General features: G+C 44.7%; 1 protein-coding gene across 1 annotated transcript in view; it reads right to left on the bottom strand.

Moving 5' to 3' along the window:
• Positions 1-5,638: 5,638 nt before the first annotated feature.
• Positions 5,639-14,403, bottom strand: part of LOC145398084 (heparanase-like) — a 12,653-nt gene continuing 3,888 nt past the window's right edge. Inside the window, exons 3-11 of the mRNA XM_080271039.1 lie at positions 13,808-14,382; positions 13,235-13,441; positions 12,415-12,579; positions 11,423-11,525; positions 10,641-10,774; positions 7,340-7,518; positions 6,820-6,949; positions 6,197-6,317; positions 5,639-5,795 (exon numbers count right to left, since the gene is read on the bottom strand). Coding sequence (XP_080127165.1) covers positions 5,639-5,795; positions 6,197-6,317; positions 6,820-6,949; positions 7,340-7,518; positions 10,641-10,774; positions 11,423-11,525; positions 12,415-12,579; positions 13,235-13,441; positions 13,808-14,382 — 1,771 coding nt within the window. The remainder of the gene's footprint in view (positions 5,796-6,196; positions 6,318-6,819; positions 6,950-7,339; positions 7,519-10,640; positions 10,775-11,422; positions 11,526-12,414; positions 12,580-13,234; positions 13,442-13,807; positions 14,383-14,403) is intronic.

Genomic DNA, 14,403 nt, shown 5'->3' with positions numbered 1-14,403 from the left:
CCCTCCACACAAACACCCACTCCTCTGCATATTATTTAAATATACAGTGTATATTATGAGTATATCCATTATATATACACGCACACATGTACAGGGTGTCCCAAAAAAATGTACTTAGACTTTGAATGACAATAAATGTCGTGTTTATTCACACAGATACAAGAAAATTAGATGTAATTAAAGAAAGGTAAATGGCTAGTCTGCTCATTCCTGCATGTTCGCAAATGTTCAAACTGATGACCACCATTTTCCAGACACAGCTGATAACGCGGACCGATGGATTCTAGAACATTACGAATCATTGCATTTGGAATTGCGAGACACTGTCTTTCAATTTCCACTTTCAACTCATCGACTGTCGCTGGTTTTGCAGCGTAAACCTTATCTTTGGGATATCCCCATCATAAATATATATATATATATATATATATATATATATATATATATATATATATATATATATATATATATATATATATATATGTATATATATAGTCCATTGGCGTGAGGTCTGGGGAACGTGCAGGGAATTCAACGCCACCTCTGCGCCCAGTCCATGTGTTCGGATAAGTTGCATGGAGATAGGCCTTTACATCACGATGGTAAGTGGGGAGATGCTCCATCTTGCCGGAAGTAAACCTCTTCGTCATCAAACATCTCTTCAGTGCGTGGACCGACGGATTCCTGCAGTAAGTTTAGGCAAATGGCACCAGTGACAGACTGGTCCAAAAAGAATGGTCCTACGATGGCTAATGCTGATATCCCACACCACACTGTAACCCCTGGTAAGTTCAAATGTTGTTCCATAGTAACATGCGGATTTTGAGGAGCCCAGTAGGTGCAATTGTGTCGATTAATTGTGCCATTTAACTTAAAGGTGGCCTCATCGCTCCAGACAATTTTGTCTGGAAACGCTGCATCTGCCGCGCTTTTGTCCGGGTACCATTCACAAAATTCTACTCTCCGGTCAGCCACATCTGGTTCACTGGGACCACATTTGGTCCACTGGGTCCACACATTTGGTTCACTGGGACCACATTTGGTCCACTGGGTCCACACATTTGGTTCACTGGAACCACATTTGGTCCACTGGGTCCACACATTTGGTCCACTGGGACCACATTTGGTCCACTGGGTACACACATTTCGTCCACTGGGTAAACACATTTGGTCCACTGGGTACACACATTTGGTCCACTGGGTACACACATTTGATCCACTGGGTACACACATTTGGTCCACTGGGGGTACACACATTTGGTCCACTGGGTCCACACATTTGGTCCACTGGGTACACACATTTGGTCCACTGGGTCCACACATTTGATCCACTGGGTACACACATTTGGTCCACTGGGTACACACATTTGGTCCACTGGGGGTACACACATTTGGTCCACTGGGGGTACACACATTTGATCCACTGGGTACACACATTTGGTCCACTGGGGGTACACACATTTGGTCCACTGGGTACACACATTTGGTCCACTGGGGGTACACACATTTGATCCACTGGGTACACACATTTGATCCACTGGGTACACACATTTGGTCCACTGGGTATACACATTTGGTTCACTGGGTACACACATTTGGTTCACTGGGTATACACGCTTGGTCCACTGGGTACACACACTTGGTCCATGAGGGGTCCAGGATAGTTACCACAGCTGAAAATACAAGTGTAAATTAATTGCCAGTGAAACCAAGCCATCATCATCATCATCATCATCATCATCATCACCATCATTATTTTATCACCTCGATCACCACCACCACCATCATCATCATTATCATCATCAGCACCACTGTCACCTCCACCACCACCACCACCACCACCTCCACCACCACCACCACCACCTCCATCATCTTCACCACCACCACCATCACCACCACCTTAGTCCCATCATCATCACTATCATTATCATCACTATTATCATCATCATCTCAATCACCAGCATCAAGATCATCACTTTAGTTTCATCATCATCACTCTCAGCATCGTCACCACCTTAATCCCATCACCATCACCATCACCACCATCACCACCACCATCATCATCACCTTAGTCCCATCGTCATCACTGTCATCACCTTCGCTATTATCACCACCATCTTCATCATCATCATCAAGATCATCACTTTAATTTCATTATCATCACTCTCAGCTTCGTCACCACCTTAATCCCATCACCATCACCACCACCACCACAGTGGCGATTTATTTCGCAACCTATATTCCATTTCCTGTTGCAACATATTCTCAGTGGCGATTTATTTTGCATATAACATAATCCATTCCCTGTTGCAACATCGGCGATTTATTTTGCATGTTACACCACCAACACCACCACCACTACCACCACTACCACTACTACTAATACTACTACTGCTGCTGCTGCTGCGCTGCTACTACTGAATATATTTGCTATCTTCACTACAAGAACATCATCTACCTCTACAACTATAATACTACTGAACATCATCTACGTCTACTAGTACTACTGTCACTACTACTGCTATTACTGCTACTGCTACAGCTACTACTACTACTACTATGGAACATCTAGTCTCTTTACTACTAGAACATAATGTTATTGCATTATTAGTGTTCTTTCCAGTCACTTTTATTTGGCTGCCTTTCATTATGGCGGGTTACATGCAGCCTTCTCTCTAGTCCATATATATATTTTTTTTTCACCTGACAGAACTTGAAAGCTATTTTGTAACTGCATAAAATTCGATGGACCTTAATTGTGAGACGGTGCTGAGTCTCCTTGGTTACTAGTCAACCCCTCCTTAACTCTCCAGTCTGACTACCCCTGACCACCAACTAAGCTCAAAGGGGTTAGGGATGTTTGTCAGGTTAAACAGACTACAAATGCTTCTCTGCCAGACGCCTCGCCTAATTCAAACGACATCGTCCCGTGGCAGCCTAAATGGCACACAGAATGGTCTCCCTGCCACCTGACCATTTTATTTAGCTTGGCAGCGATTTGTGAGCTGCAGGGCTGACACACAGGATGCATAGAGATCTTCACTATCATACTATATATATATATATATATATATATATATATATATATATATATATATATATATATATATATATATATATATATATATATATATTTCCTCTACGTCAAATGAAAACTTCGAAATTATTCCAACTTTCACCTAAAATAAGAGTAAAAAGATATATGGGCGCGTGTGTTGGTATACCTGACGTATTGCGACGCAGGTGAAAATATTATAATCCCTTCACTACCAGAGGTTCTTCCTAAACTGAATATAATGTCGGGTGGTAACTAGAAGAGCACATAGATAAGAGATTACCATATTAAATAACACAGCAGAGCATATTTCTGGCCCCTTTTACTACGAGAAATGATCACTAAGCATAAAACTATCTTATCATAGCACTAATACAATTGTACAGCCACTTTATTGAAGATTTTAAGCTATGGAGAAGGAAAACGAAAAATTTGAAATCATAATTGAAAGTGAAATTTCCGTTTTCTTTAACATACGCATAGAGAACGGATACTCCTCAAGCTATAAAGCACGGGTCCTTCAAGACGACCTTCAGTCGCAGCCAAAACTTCACAGGGTAAGTATCTCCGCACAATTTCTCTGTCTCAGGAGTAGGGATTCTGCATTTACGGTAGTTTTAATTGATAGGATCTAATCCTAACTGTGCATTAGTTTTCCTAGGTAGCGTAGTTCGATCTGAGCAGGATGCTCAGCGGTAAATTACTGATAAAAGGCTTCAGCGCGCAGCTGCCTATGTGGCCTCTGCCCACCACACTGCGCCTGAAGCTGAAGGGCAATAGCAGGAACAAAATACCAGTACATCTCAGGCAGTTCGGGTGGCGGTTCGAGGTGCAGCCCGAGGGAACAACGGTATTGCATTACACGTTCAAAAATCCTCTACAGTTTAATGTGGACATGTCTCGCAAGAATAAACTGAAACTTAAGCTGGTGAACGGGGACAAAGTTGTACACAAACTCAAACTGAAGGTGGGTGCAACGGTGCCGTATGAGGCAAAGGGCAAGTCACTGGTTCACTATGAGGTACAGACGCAGATGCCGCTACTGAAGAGAGAGGCCTACACCCGTGTGGAGGTGGGCATGGTGTAAGGTTAAGGGCAAGTCACTGGTTCACTATGAGGCAAAGACGCAGATGCCGCTACTGAAGAGAGAGGCCTGCACCCGTGTGGAGGTGGGCATGGTGTAAGAGCATCACCCAGTGGACTACAGGATGCACCTGACCACCACTTGAACGCACGATGAAGGAAGGTGAGGAAATGGTCTCTGACTAAACGGTAATGATGGCTGAATAGGACTTGATCTCTGACGGAAATGAAAGGATGGCTGAAAAGGACATGATCTCTGACGGAAATGAAAGGATCTCTCTTAATTTTTTATCTTGTTCTAATTAAAAAAAAAAAAAAAACTCCTCCGTGGCAGCCACCTTGTCGTGGTGGGGGAGCTTAGGTGGCCCGGTGATTATGGCAGAGTTTTTCTTGCCGGATAAATCGCTAGTGGGACACAACCAAGAGCTGCCAACCACATGAACTTAAACTTACACCTTTCTGTCGCTGGGAACCTTTGTCACCCGACGATGCAAACAAAACTACGGGTCCATGACACGCAATTACTGCCATGTAGCCTTCCTTCCTTGACAAGAGGATACGATGCTTTACTAGGTTAGCAATATAACACGATGTCAGTCACGAAGAAATGCTGAGGAAGGCATGGAGAGCCGTAACACCGTCTTTTCTATCACTGAACTTGGTGAAGTAAGCTGGAAAAAGACAAAAATCTGGGCCTCAAAGGTGAAGAATAAAACTATACAAACATTACCATGATTACGTCTGTTTGTCCTGTAAAATCCCACTTTCTATATTTGTTTCCAAGTTCGTTTTCTAATTTCCTTAAAGGGTTAACTCGTTGAAGTTGTGTTTCTACCTATAATCTATCCGTCTGTCTCTTTGCCTGTCTGTCTCTCTGCTTATCTGCCTGTCTGTCTGTCTCTCTGTTTATCTGCCTGTCTGTCTGTCTCTCTGTTTATCTGCCTGTCTGTCTGTCTCTCTGCTTATCTGCCTGTCTGTCTGTCCCTCTGCTTATCTGCCTGTCTGTCTGTCTCTGTTTATCTACCTGTGTTTGTCTATTTACCTGCCTGCTTCTCTGTTTGTCTGCCTGTGTTTGTCTATTTACCTGCCTGCTTCTCTGTTTATCTACCTGTGTTTGTTTACCTGCCTGCTTCTCTGTTTATCTACCTGTGTTTGTTTACCTGCCTGCTTCTCTGTTTGTCTGCCTGTATTTGTCTCATTATCTGCCTGATGCCTGTCTGTTTATCTGTCTGTCTGTCTGTGTATCAATCTATCTGTCTGCTTGTCTGTGCATACAAGGCCATAGACGCCTTAATCCCAGAAGGGGTGGCCACAGACGGATCGCCTCTGTCACCCTATCAGCCAACAGGATACTCTCTCCAACTCACACCCTCTTTATCACACCTCATAACTTACACCTATCAAACATTTCACAGAATTAGAATACTGAAATGCAAAATACAAAAAAATAAACTATCTTTGACAAATGTAATGGAGACAGATTTAAAAAGTGTTCACCATTTACAGACAAGCTGGGGCCCGAGCTGAATGGAGTGCCCAGAACCCGAGTGAAGCCGGTGGTATGGTGAAGGCGCCTGGGGGTAGGGGTGTGGGGTTCATGGGGGGTAGAGAACCATCATCTGTCACTTTTAGAACCTTGCCATTGAGGTTCACGTCCCTGGGTGGAAGAAGAGAATGTTTTGACTTTAGTATATGAGGTACTTGGGTTTGTTGTGGTCTTAAGCATAGTAGGATCTAAGGTTTGTTGTGGTCTTAGCCATAGTAGGATCTAAGGTTTGTTGTGGTCTTAGGCATAGTAGGATCTAAGGTTTGTTGTGGTCTTAGGCATAATAGGATCTTAGTTTTGTTGTGGTCTTACTTTCAGAACCTGAGAGAGAGAGAGAGAGAGAGAGATTGTACTGAGTGTGACCGTAAAGAGATAGTTGGATCGTGTTACAGGAGTTGTGTGTGTGTGTGTGTGTGTGTGTGTGTGTGAGAGAGAGAGAGAGAGGGGGGGGGAGAGAATCAACAACCATAATCCCTCACTCCATCAATAATAAGACAAGGCTAGACACTAACCCTGATGTGAGGGGTGCGTGTAGGAGATACTGAAAGACGGGAGAGGAGACCAAGGCCCCCCCGATCACCACCCTCACACTCTTCTCCAAGTCTAAGTTCATTCCATATATCACCACCCCGCCTGTGGGAGGAAAGTATAGCTTCATCATCATCATCACTATCATCTTCACCATCATCATCATCATCACTACTATCATCACTATCATCTTCACCATCATCATTATCATCTTCAACATCATCATCATCACTATCATCTTTACCATCATCATCATCATCATTATCATCGTCACTATCATTATTATCATCATCATCACTATCACTGTCATTCTCATCATCATTGTCATCACTATTATCATCATCAATATCATCATTCGCCTTCACGTGGTGGCACCGATATAAGCAGGCTGTGGAGCTGCTCGGTTATACAGACGTCCCTCAGTCCCCTCCCTATCCCCCAAAAGGATGATGGTGGACTGCAGAAGGAGGGCAATCAGTCCACTGGGTTCACGTTCAGATGAGCCTGGGGTTACTACTACTGCTACTGCTCCTACTACTATTACTAAAACAAATACCATGAACACTACTACTACTATAATACTACTACTACTACAACAAAGCTTTACCTTGCGTATGTGGACTGGAGGACTTGAGACAGTGAGCGTAGAGACGAAGGGATGGTAAGGTGGAAGTGAGGTTCAGTTTTAACACCCTCTCACCCACCAACCTCTTATAGAGCACAGACAGCCAATAGTCCTGTGGAGAGAGGTTGATAGGCAGGATACAGTTTCTAAACTCTTTTCACTCTAACTTGGCCTAAAATTGCAATCTCTTCATCTTGAATGCTGAGCTGTGGCAATAGATTTATGCTAGAATATGGTGCTAGTCACGAAGAAGTGCTATGGAAAGGGTATCAAGCACTATATTGTGTTTACTGTAACTTGGTCTAAAATTGCCATCTCCCTGTCGTGAATACAGAGTTGAATAGATTGACAATAGGGTGCTAGTCACGAAGAAGGGTGAAAGGACAGCTTCCTCCCCCTTCTCCTCCTCCTTCTGTTCTTCCTCCTCCTCCTCCTCCAAATTCCCTCCTTCTTTACATCTCTAGCACATTTTCTAGCATTTTACACGAACGAACTAACTCACCGGGTAGGGCACAAGCTTGGGGTCGAGGAGTGCATACTTTCCCTGGTAGAGAGTTTGACGAGCCACGAGATCAACCCCTTTCACAGCTGCCAGCCCAAGTTTGTCCATCCACAGAAACCCACCTATGAAAGTGTCGCTCAATCCCTCTGCCCCTCCACCGTACGCTGATCCACTCTCAGCTGAAACAGAACCACTGAAATTTATCAGATACATATTCCAGTTTGAGTCCATCTCTCTCTCTCTCTCTCTCTCACACACACACACACACACACACACATACACACACACATACACACACACACACATATATATATATATAATATATATATATATATATATATATATATATATATATATATATATATATATATATATATATATATATATATATATATATATATATATACACACACACACACACAATTACACTCTCTTTCTTTTACTCCTTCCCTCCAAGTCAAATGTTGATGATCTATCTATCTATCTATCTATCTATCTATTGCCAGACGCCTCAATCCCGTTTGGGGTGGCCACAAACAAATCGCCTCCAAGTCGCCCTGTCCCCCGCCATTTCACTGCCCTGCTCGCAACTCACACCCCCCTCTCTCATATACCTCTCCACCCCATCCCTCCATCTCACCCTCAGCCTCCCCCTCCCTCTTCCCCCCTCCACCTCACTCACATACACTCTCTTCATCAGTCTTTCACCCTCCATCCTCTCCACATGGCCAAACCACCTCAGTGTGTTCCTCATAACGCTTCCTATCACATCCACATCCACACCACAACGCTCCTTTATATCCTCATTCGTCAGCCTGTCTCTCCACGTGACTCCACAGGCTCCTCTTAAATAACTCATTTCCACTGCTCTCACTCTTGACTTGTGTCCTTCCAACAATGTCCAAGCTTCACTTCCGTACGTTAGAGTTGGTATCACAATACTGTCATGTAGTAACTTTTTCACTTCCATGCTCACTTCCCTGTTTCTTATCACTGCTTTCAAAGAACCAGCAACCTTTCTTCCCTGCTGTACCCTTTCAAGCACTTCACCCTCCAAACCTCCATCCTTACTCATCACACTACCTAAGTACTTAAACGTACTCACATTTTCCAATTCCTCACCATCCAACCTCGCTGTACATTCACTAACTTCACCTCTCTCAAAGACCATCACTTTACTCTTCCCTACATTCACCTTTAGATTCCGTTTCTTACACACTCTCTCAAACTCATCCACCAAGCCTTGCAGCTCCCCTTCGTCTTCACTCAACAACACAGTATCATCTGCAAACAACAGTACAGGGAGTTTCCAAACACTATCCTCTCTCACCATGGCCACTCCAACATCCACTACCCTACCTTGTACCTCTTTTATTACCCCATCCATGTACAGATTGAACAACCATGGAGACATGACACATCCCTGTTTCAAACCAACTTTCAAAGAGAAAAATTCACTTAGTTCACCATCCACACGCACTGCAGCCTTCGCACCATCGTACATACTCTTCACAGCATTCAACAACTTCCCATCTACTCCATATATTCTTAACACTTTCCACAATCCTTGTCTATCCACCCTGTCATATGCTTTCTCCAAATCCATGAAAGCCGCGTACAACTTCTTTCCCTTCTCTAGAAACTTTTCCACTAAAGATCTAAGAATGAATATCTGATCTACACAACCTCTTCCCTTCCTAAAGCCTCCCTGTTCTTCTCCAAATAATTTCTCTGTTCTTTCTCTAACTCTGTCTATAAGTATCCTACCATACACTTTTCCTATTATACTAAGAAGACAGGTGCCCCTATGATTACCACACACTTCTTTTTCCCCTTTTCCTTTGTACAAGGGAATAATTATACCTGACTTCCAATCCTCCGGGACTCTACCTTCCTCCCAGGCCAATCTGCACATCTTCCACATCCATTTTACTACTATCTCTCCCCCATGCTTCAGCATTTCACCACACACTCCATCAATTCCTGGGGCTTTCCCCGATTTAACTTTCTTCATTGCTTTCACAACTTCTATCCTACTGATTTCTTCCTGTCTTCTCACCTCCCTCCTTCTCCCAGCCATTCCTCAGCCACTTATACTCGCATTACGTCCATCCTCTACGTTCAACAATTCCTCAAAGTGTTCTCTCCATCTGTTCACTTTTTCTCCCTTCTCCACTAGTAATCTACCATTTTTATCTTTCACTCCCCTGCTAACTTCACTTCCACCCTGTCTTACTCTTTTCACTTCTCTCCTGAACATTTTCTTACAGTCCCTCCACTTTACACTCAAATTCCTTCCAAATTCCTCATCCACTCTCTTCTTACTCTCTCTTACTAATCTTTTCACCTCTCTCTTTCTTTCCACATATAACTCTCTCTTCCGCCTCTCAACTTCTTCCACGCCCCTACTTCTCATCCATTCATTGTATGCTTTCTTCTTTTGTGCCACAGCCTGTTTCACCTCTTCAGTCCACCCCGCTGTTCCTTGCACCCCCCTCCGTCTTCTCTTCCTTCCACACACCACATCACATGCTGCACATATTTCTTCTGTAAATATCTTACACACACCTTCCACGTCTCCCATCTGCTCCAATTCATATTTGCCCAATCGTTCCTCCACTTCTCTCTTATACTTTGCCTTTTTCTCATCCTCTTGTAACCTTTCCACTCTCCTTGCAACTACTCCTTCCTCTCGTCTTTCCCTTCTTCTATTCCTCCATCTTACTTGCATTCTAATTCTGGCCACCACCAAGTAGTGGTCAGAAAGTCCACTCCCCCAACCTCTATACACTCTTGCATCCTTTACACATCTTCGCATCCTTTCATCCACACACACATAATCAATCATTGCCTTCCTTTCATTCAGTTCACCACCCACCCTTCTCATCACTCGCCATGTATACCTGTGGATCATTTTATGCCTGAAGAGGGTATTGGCTATCACCAACCCCCTCCCAGCACAAATGTCCACTAACGCACTCCCATTCTCATCTATCTCAGCAGGCACACCCCACTCACCAACTATTCCATCCACTTTCACATTCCCAACTTTACCATTCATATCACCAATCAAAAACACTCTCTCATTCCTTCCAAACTTTTCCATGCACACTTCCACATTTGTCCAGAACTCTTCTCTCACTCTTCTAGCACGATCTTGCGTTGGTGCATACACACACACATGTTGATGATGATAGTAATAATAATATCTATGATATTGATGATGATGATGATAATGAAGATGATGATGATGATGATGATGATGATGATGATGATGATGCTATACTTTTGGTCCACTCACTAAGCCACACAGGTAGACGTGGAGCCAACTGGTCCCTCACCCGTACCACCTGGTCCACCTCCCACCCCAGCTGGTCCATCACGCCAGGGTCCAGAAACTCACGCCAACCAGCTGTGTGACCGTTTAAGTAGTACCTGAGTGGTGGAAGGCGAAGGTGGATAGAAACGTGTGATAGTAATAGGAAAAGAATTAGGAACATCAGCATTAGAGTGGCGAATTTTGAAACGTATTTAGGACACAAAATCATCATCATTCAGACCTCCTTTCCCACGATCGGATGAGGTGAGGCAGGATCCAGGGAGCCAGAGGGAACTTGATAGAATGAGACACTAGCCAAAATCTGCCGAACTGAAGGGGTCACACTCCCACTCGCTCACTACTCAAGGCCTCGGAATCCTGACAACGCAACTTAACACCCTCTCAAGAAATTGGTTCCCTATACACTCTATGGCTAGCACTTCGACTGGCGCATTCTAACCACTTGACTACATTGCATCTAGATAACTGAAGACGAAACACCAGCACGACTCCATCTCAACTTTCCTTTTCCACTCTCCATCCCCTCTTCCTTTCCTCCTCTTTCCATTTTCTCTTTACCTCTCCCCTTCCTCTTTTCTCCACTCTCTCTTCCCCTCTCCCAGTCACTTTCATTACCCCGTCTCTTCCCCGCTTCTCCCTCCCCTTCCCTTTCTATCCTCTCCCCAACCTCTCTCTCTCTCCCCCCTTTCTTTCTATTCCTTACTACAATCAGATTCCTTCTCACACATGCTATTTCAACTCACTGGTGCCAAGTGAGAGCGGTGAGGTTGGAGTGGGTGGTGCGTAGGAAATCTTTGAGGTAATCCACTGAGTTGGTCTGTAATGAGTTATTGATGGCCTCAGAACCTGGTAAGAAAGAATAAATAGATAGATAGATAGAAACACGGAGACAGATAGAGAGAGTTTTTTATATGAATACTATGTTTGCATTATCCTGCCCTCACACAAATTGCATAACATCCAGTACAATTGCATATAACAGAATTAATATTAACTTCAGCACCAAAACACTAAGTACAAAAACATGCTCATCAGAAAACCACGCAACTTCCCTTATCACATCAATTGCACATCATGAAACCTTGCCATCTCTTCAACTACACTATTTTACACTTGCCTCTTTGTTTGGGTACATGTTGCTTAGGTCGCGTCACTTCTGGCCCAACAATGACTGGGTGTAAGTGTGGGTGTGGGTGTACTTGTGGGTGTGAATGTGGGTGTGAGTGCTGGTGTCGATGTGGGTGTGGGTGTTGGTGTTGATGTGAGTGCGGGTGAGAATGCGGGTGTTGATGTGAGTGTGGGTGAGAGTGTGGGTGAGAGTGTTGATGTGGGTGTTGGTGTGGGTGTGGGTGAGAGTGTTGGTGTGGGTGTTGGTGTGGGTGTCGGTGTGGGTGGCGGTGAAGGTTTGAGTGTGACTTAGAACGAGGGTGAGGTCTAGAGAGTGAGTATGAGTAAATCTGAGAGCTTGCATGTAGGGGAGAGTTGGAGTGATAGCTTGAGTGAGAGTTAGACTTTGAGTGAGAGTTAGAGGTTGGATAGAAGTGAATATGTCGCGGAGAAGGAGAGTGAGACTGAGAATTTGAGTGTGGGAGAGATTTTGAGTTAGACCCTGAGTGTAAGTAGTGAGAAGACCTTGAGTGAGAGTTAGGGCTTGAGTAATAGTGGATATTTTGACGAAAGTAAGAGTTTGGAAGAAAATCAGAGTGAGGGAAAGAGTCAGGGTGAGATTTAGAGCCTCGGTGAGAGTTAGGGCTTGAGTGAGAGAGGATATTCTGAGAGTAAGCGTGTGAGAAAGCTCCTTGCCCCTCTTCCTTCAGCATACTCTCAAGCTCATCGTAGTCCTTGGCCATTCGCTTACCAGAAATGCTCAGACCAAACTTGTGGTTGTAGGAGTTGGGTTCTGAAAGAGTAAATCACATGTAGGTCAGTTACCCATTTTAAGTCGTATAAAAAAAAAAAAATGTGATATTTTAGACAACTCCACGATACAAAACTCAAAAACTCTATTGTTACATAATAAAGTTGATATGTCAGGTCCATCAATTTACAGTAACAATCTGGGTGTGTGGACGGAGCATGCGTCCAGCTCAGGACAGATGGGCACCCCTGCCCTGCATAGTCCCTGATCACTCTTGGGCAAGGTGAAGTACTCGTTAACCCACCGAGAAAGGTAGTAAGTGGGTGGTAACCATCCACCCAGGAAGTGCTATCATGGGAGTGACGTGGGGTGAAGGTCGGGAAGCTGGCCTTGAATAACACCCAGGCTGGGAAATCAGCCACATTTACCAGTCATAGTCCAGGCTGTGACTGTTACTCCTACATATCTCCAATACATAGCTCATCCTCTTGGAGGCAGTGCCTCCTCCATTGTCCCAGCACCTCGCCTTGTGAAAAGGCGAGGTGCTGTTTACACCAGGAAGGTGGCTGCTTGTTTGTGGTGAATGGGTCTGCCCAGCCAGACAGGAATAAAGCAACAACAACAGCAACAACAGCAGCTGTATGGCAAACGTTGTATCATTTAGAACAACGTCTCTGGCATACAATACTGTACTAACCATTTCCCAGTTGCCAGGCGACGGTGGCTCCTCTAGCAGCTGCGTCGCGAACTAAGAGGCGGGCATTGGAGGGATCCCAGGCATTATGTATATCTTCCCTCTCTCCTTCCTCGCTAGTTTCGCCCTTGCGGTAAAACTGATTAAGGTCGAAAAGAAGGAGCATCCCCACATCCTCACAGAAGTCAAGCAGTCGCATCCAGTCACCTCCTGAAGAAATAATTACGACAGACTAAGAACTGTGATAAAAGATGGTGTACTCGTGTATAGATATAACGCTCCTCTTCCTCTCTGTGTTGCGGCTCAACGTTATCAATGTCTATCCAGCATTATTTATTTCCTACTCCCACTGCCACACCTACGCCCACACCAGCAGACTGAGCGATGTAGTTTTCCTAATACACCTTAACATTCTCTTTCATACTATTAATGTGGCCTTGATATCGATCCAGATTGCATCAATATATAAACAAAGGGATACTGAGATGTAATAGGCAAACTAAATCGCTAAGAGAATGGCGTCACGGGATATCCAGAGCCACTTAGAATCAGGAGCAAAATAAGACTCATGCTTACTAGTGATGGTGAAGTTGGTGAAGTTTGTGTTGACCTCGCTATCACAACAAGACATTTCCAAACCATCTTGAGACGAGTTGGTATACGTCAGCTGGTCGTGAGAGGTCGTGGGAGGCGCTGAGTGGTCGTATGTGATGAATTTGGCTTGTAGAGAGGCGTAGGTATAGCTGGGAGAGTCGTGAGAGGTCGTGGGTGGTGGTGTGTAGTAGTAGTGGTGAAATTTGACTGTTGAGTCCAATGGTAAGGCCTGTAGAGATGAACCAGCATGGTCTAGCGGGTCGTAGTTGGTCGTGGAGGATGCTGAGGGGTCGTGGTGGGTCGTGGAAGGTGCTGAGGGGTCGTGGTGGGTCGTGGAAGGTGCTGAGGGGTCGTGGTGGATCGTGGAGCGTGCTGAGGGGTCGTGGTGGGTCGTGGAGGGTGCTGAGGGGTCGTGGTGGGTCGTGGAGGGTGCTGAGGGGTCTTGGTGGGTGGTGGAAGGTGCTGACGGGTGGTAGGTTAAGAAGTTGGCTGCTGACCCTCCCACCCTCAGCACAGCGGGTGATAGGGCAGTCACTAAAGTCAGCAGGAGGGGCGAACTGTGTGGGTAGGACACTTTA

The sequence above is a fragment of the Coenobita brevimanus genome, chromosome 44, assembly GCF_032717465.1.
Source record: "Coenobita brevimanus isolate Jiangsu-jjx chromosome 44, ASM3271746v2, whole genome shotgun sequence".
Classification (NCBI taxonomy): Eukaryota; Metazoa; Arthropoda; class Malacostraca; order Decapoda; family Coenobitidae; genus Coenobita; species Coenobita brevimanus.
Note: the sequence above shows the minus strand (reverse complement) of the source record. Positions and strands in the feature narration are given on the sequence as shown.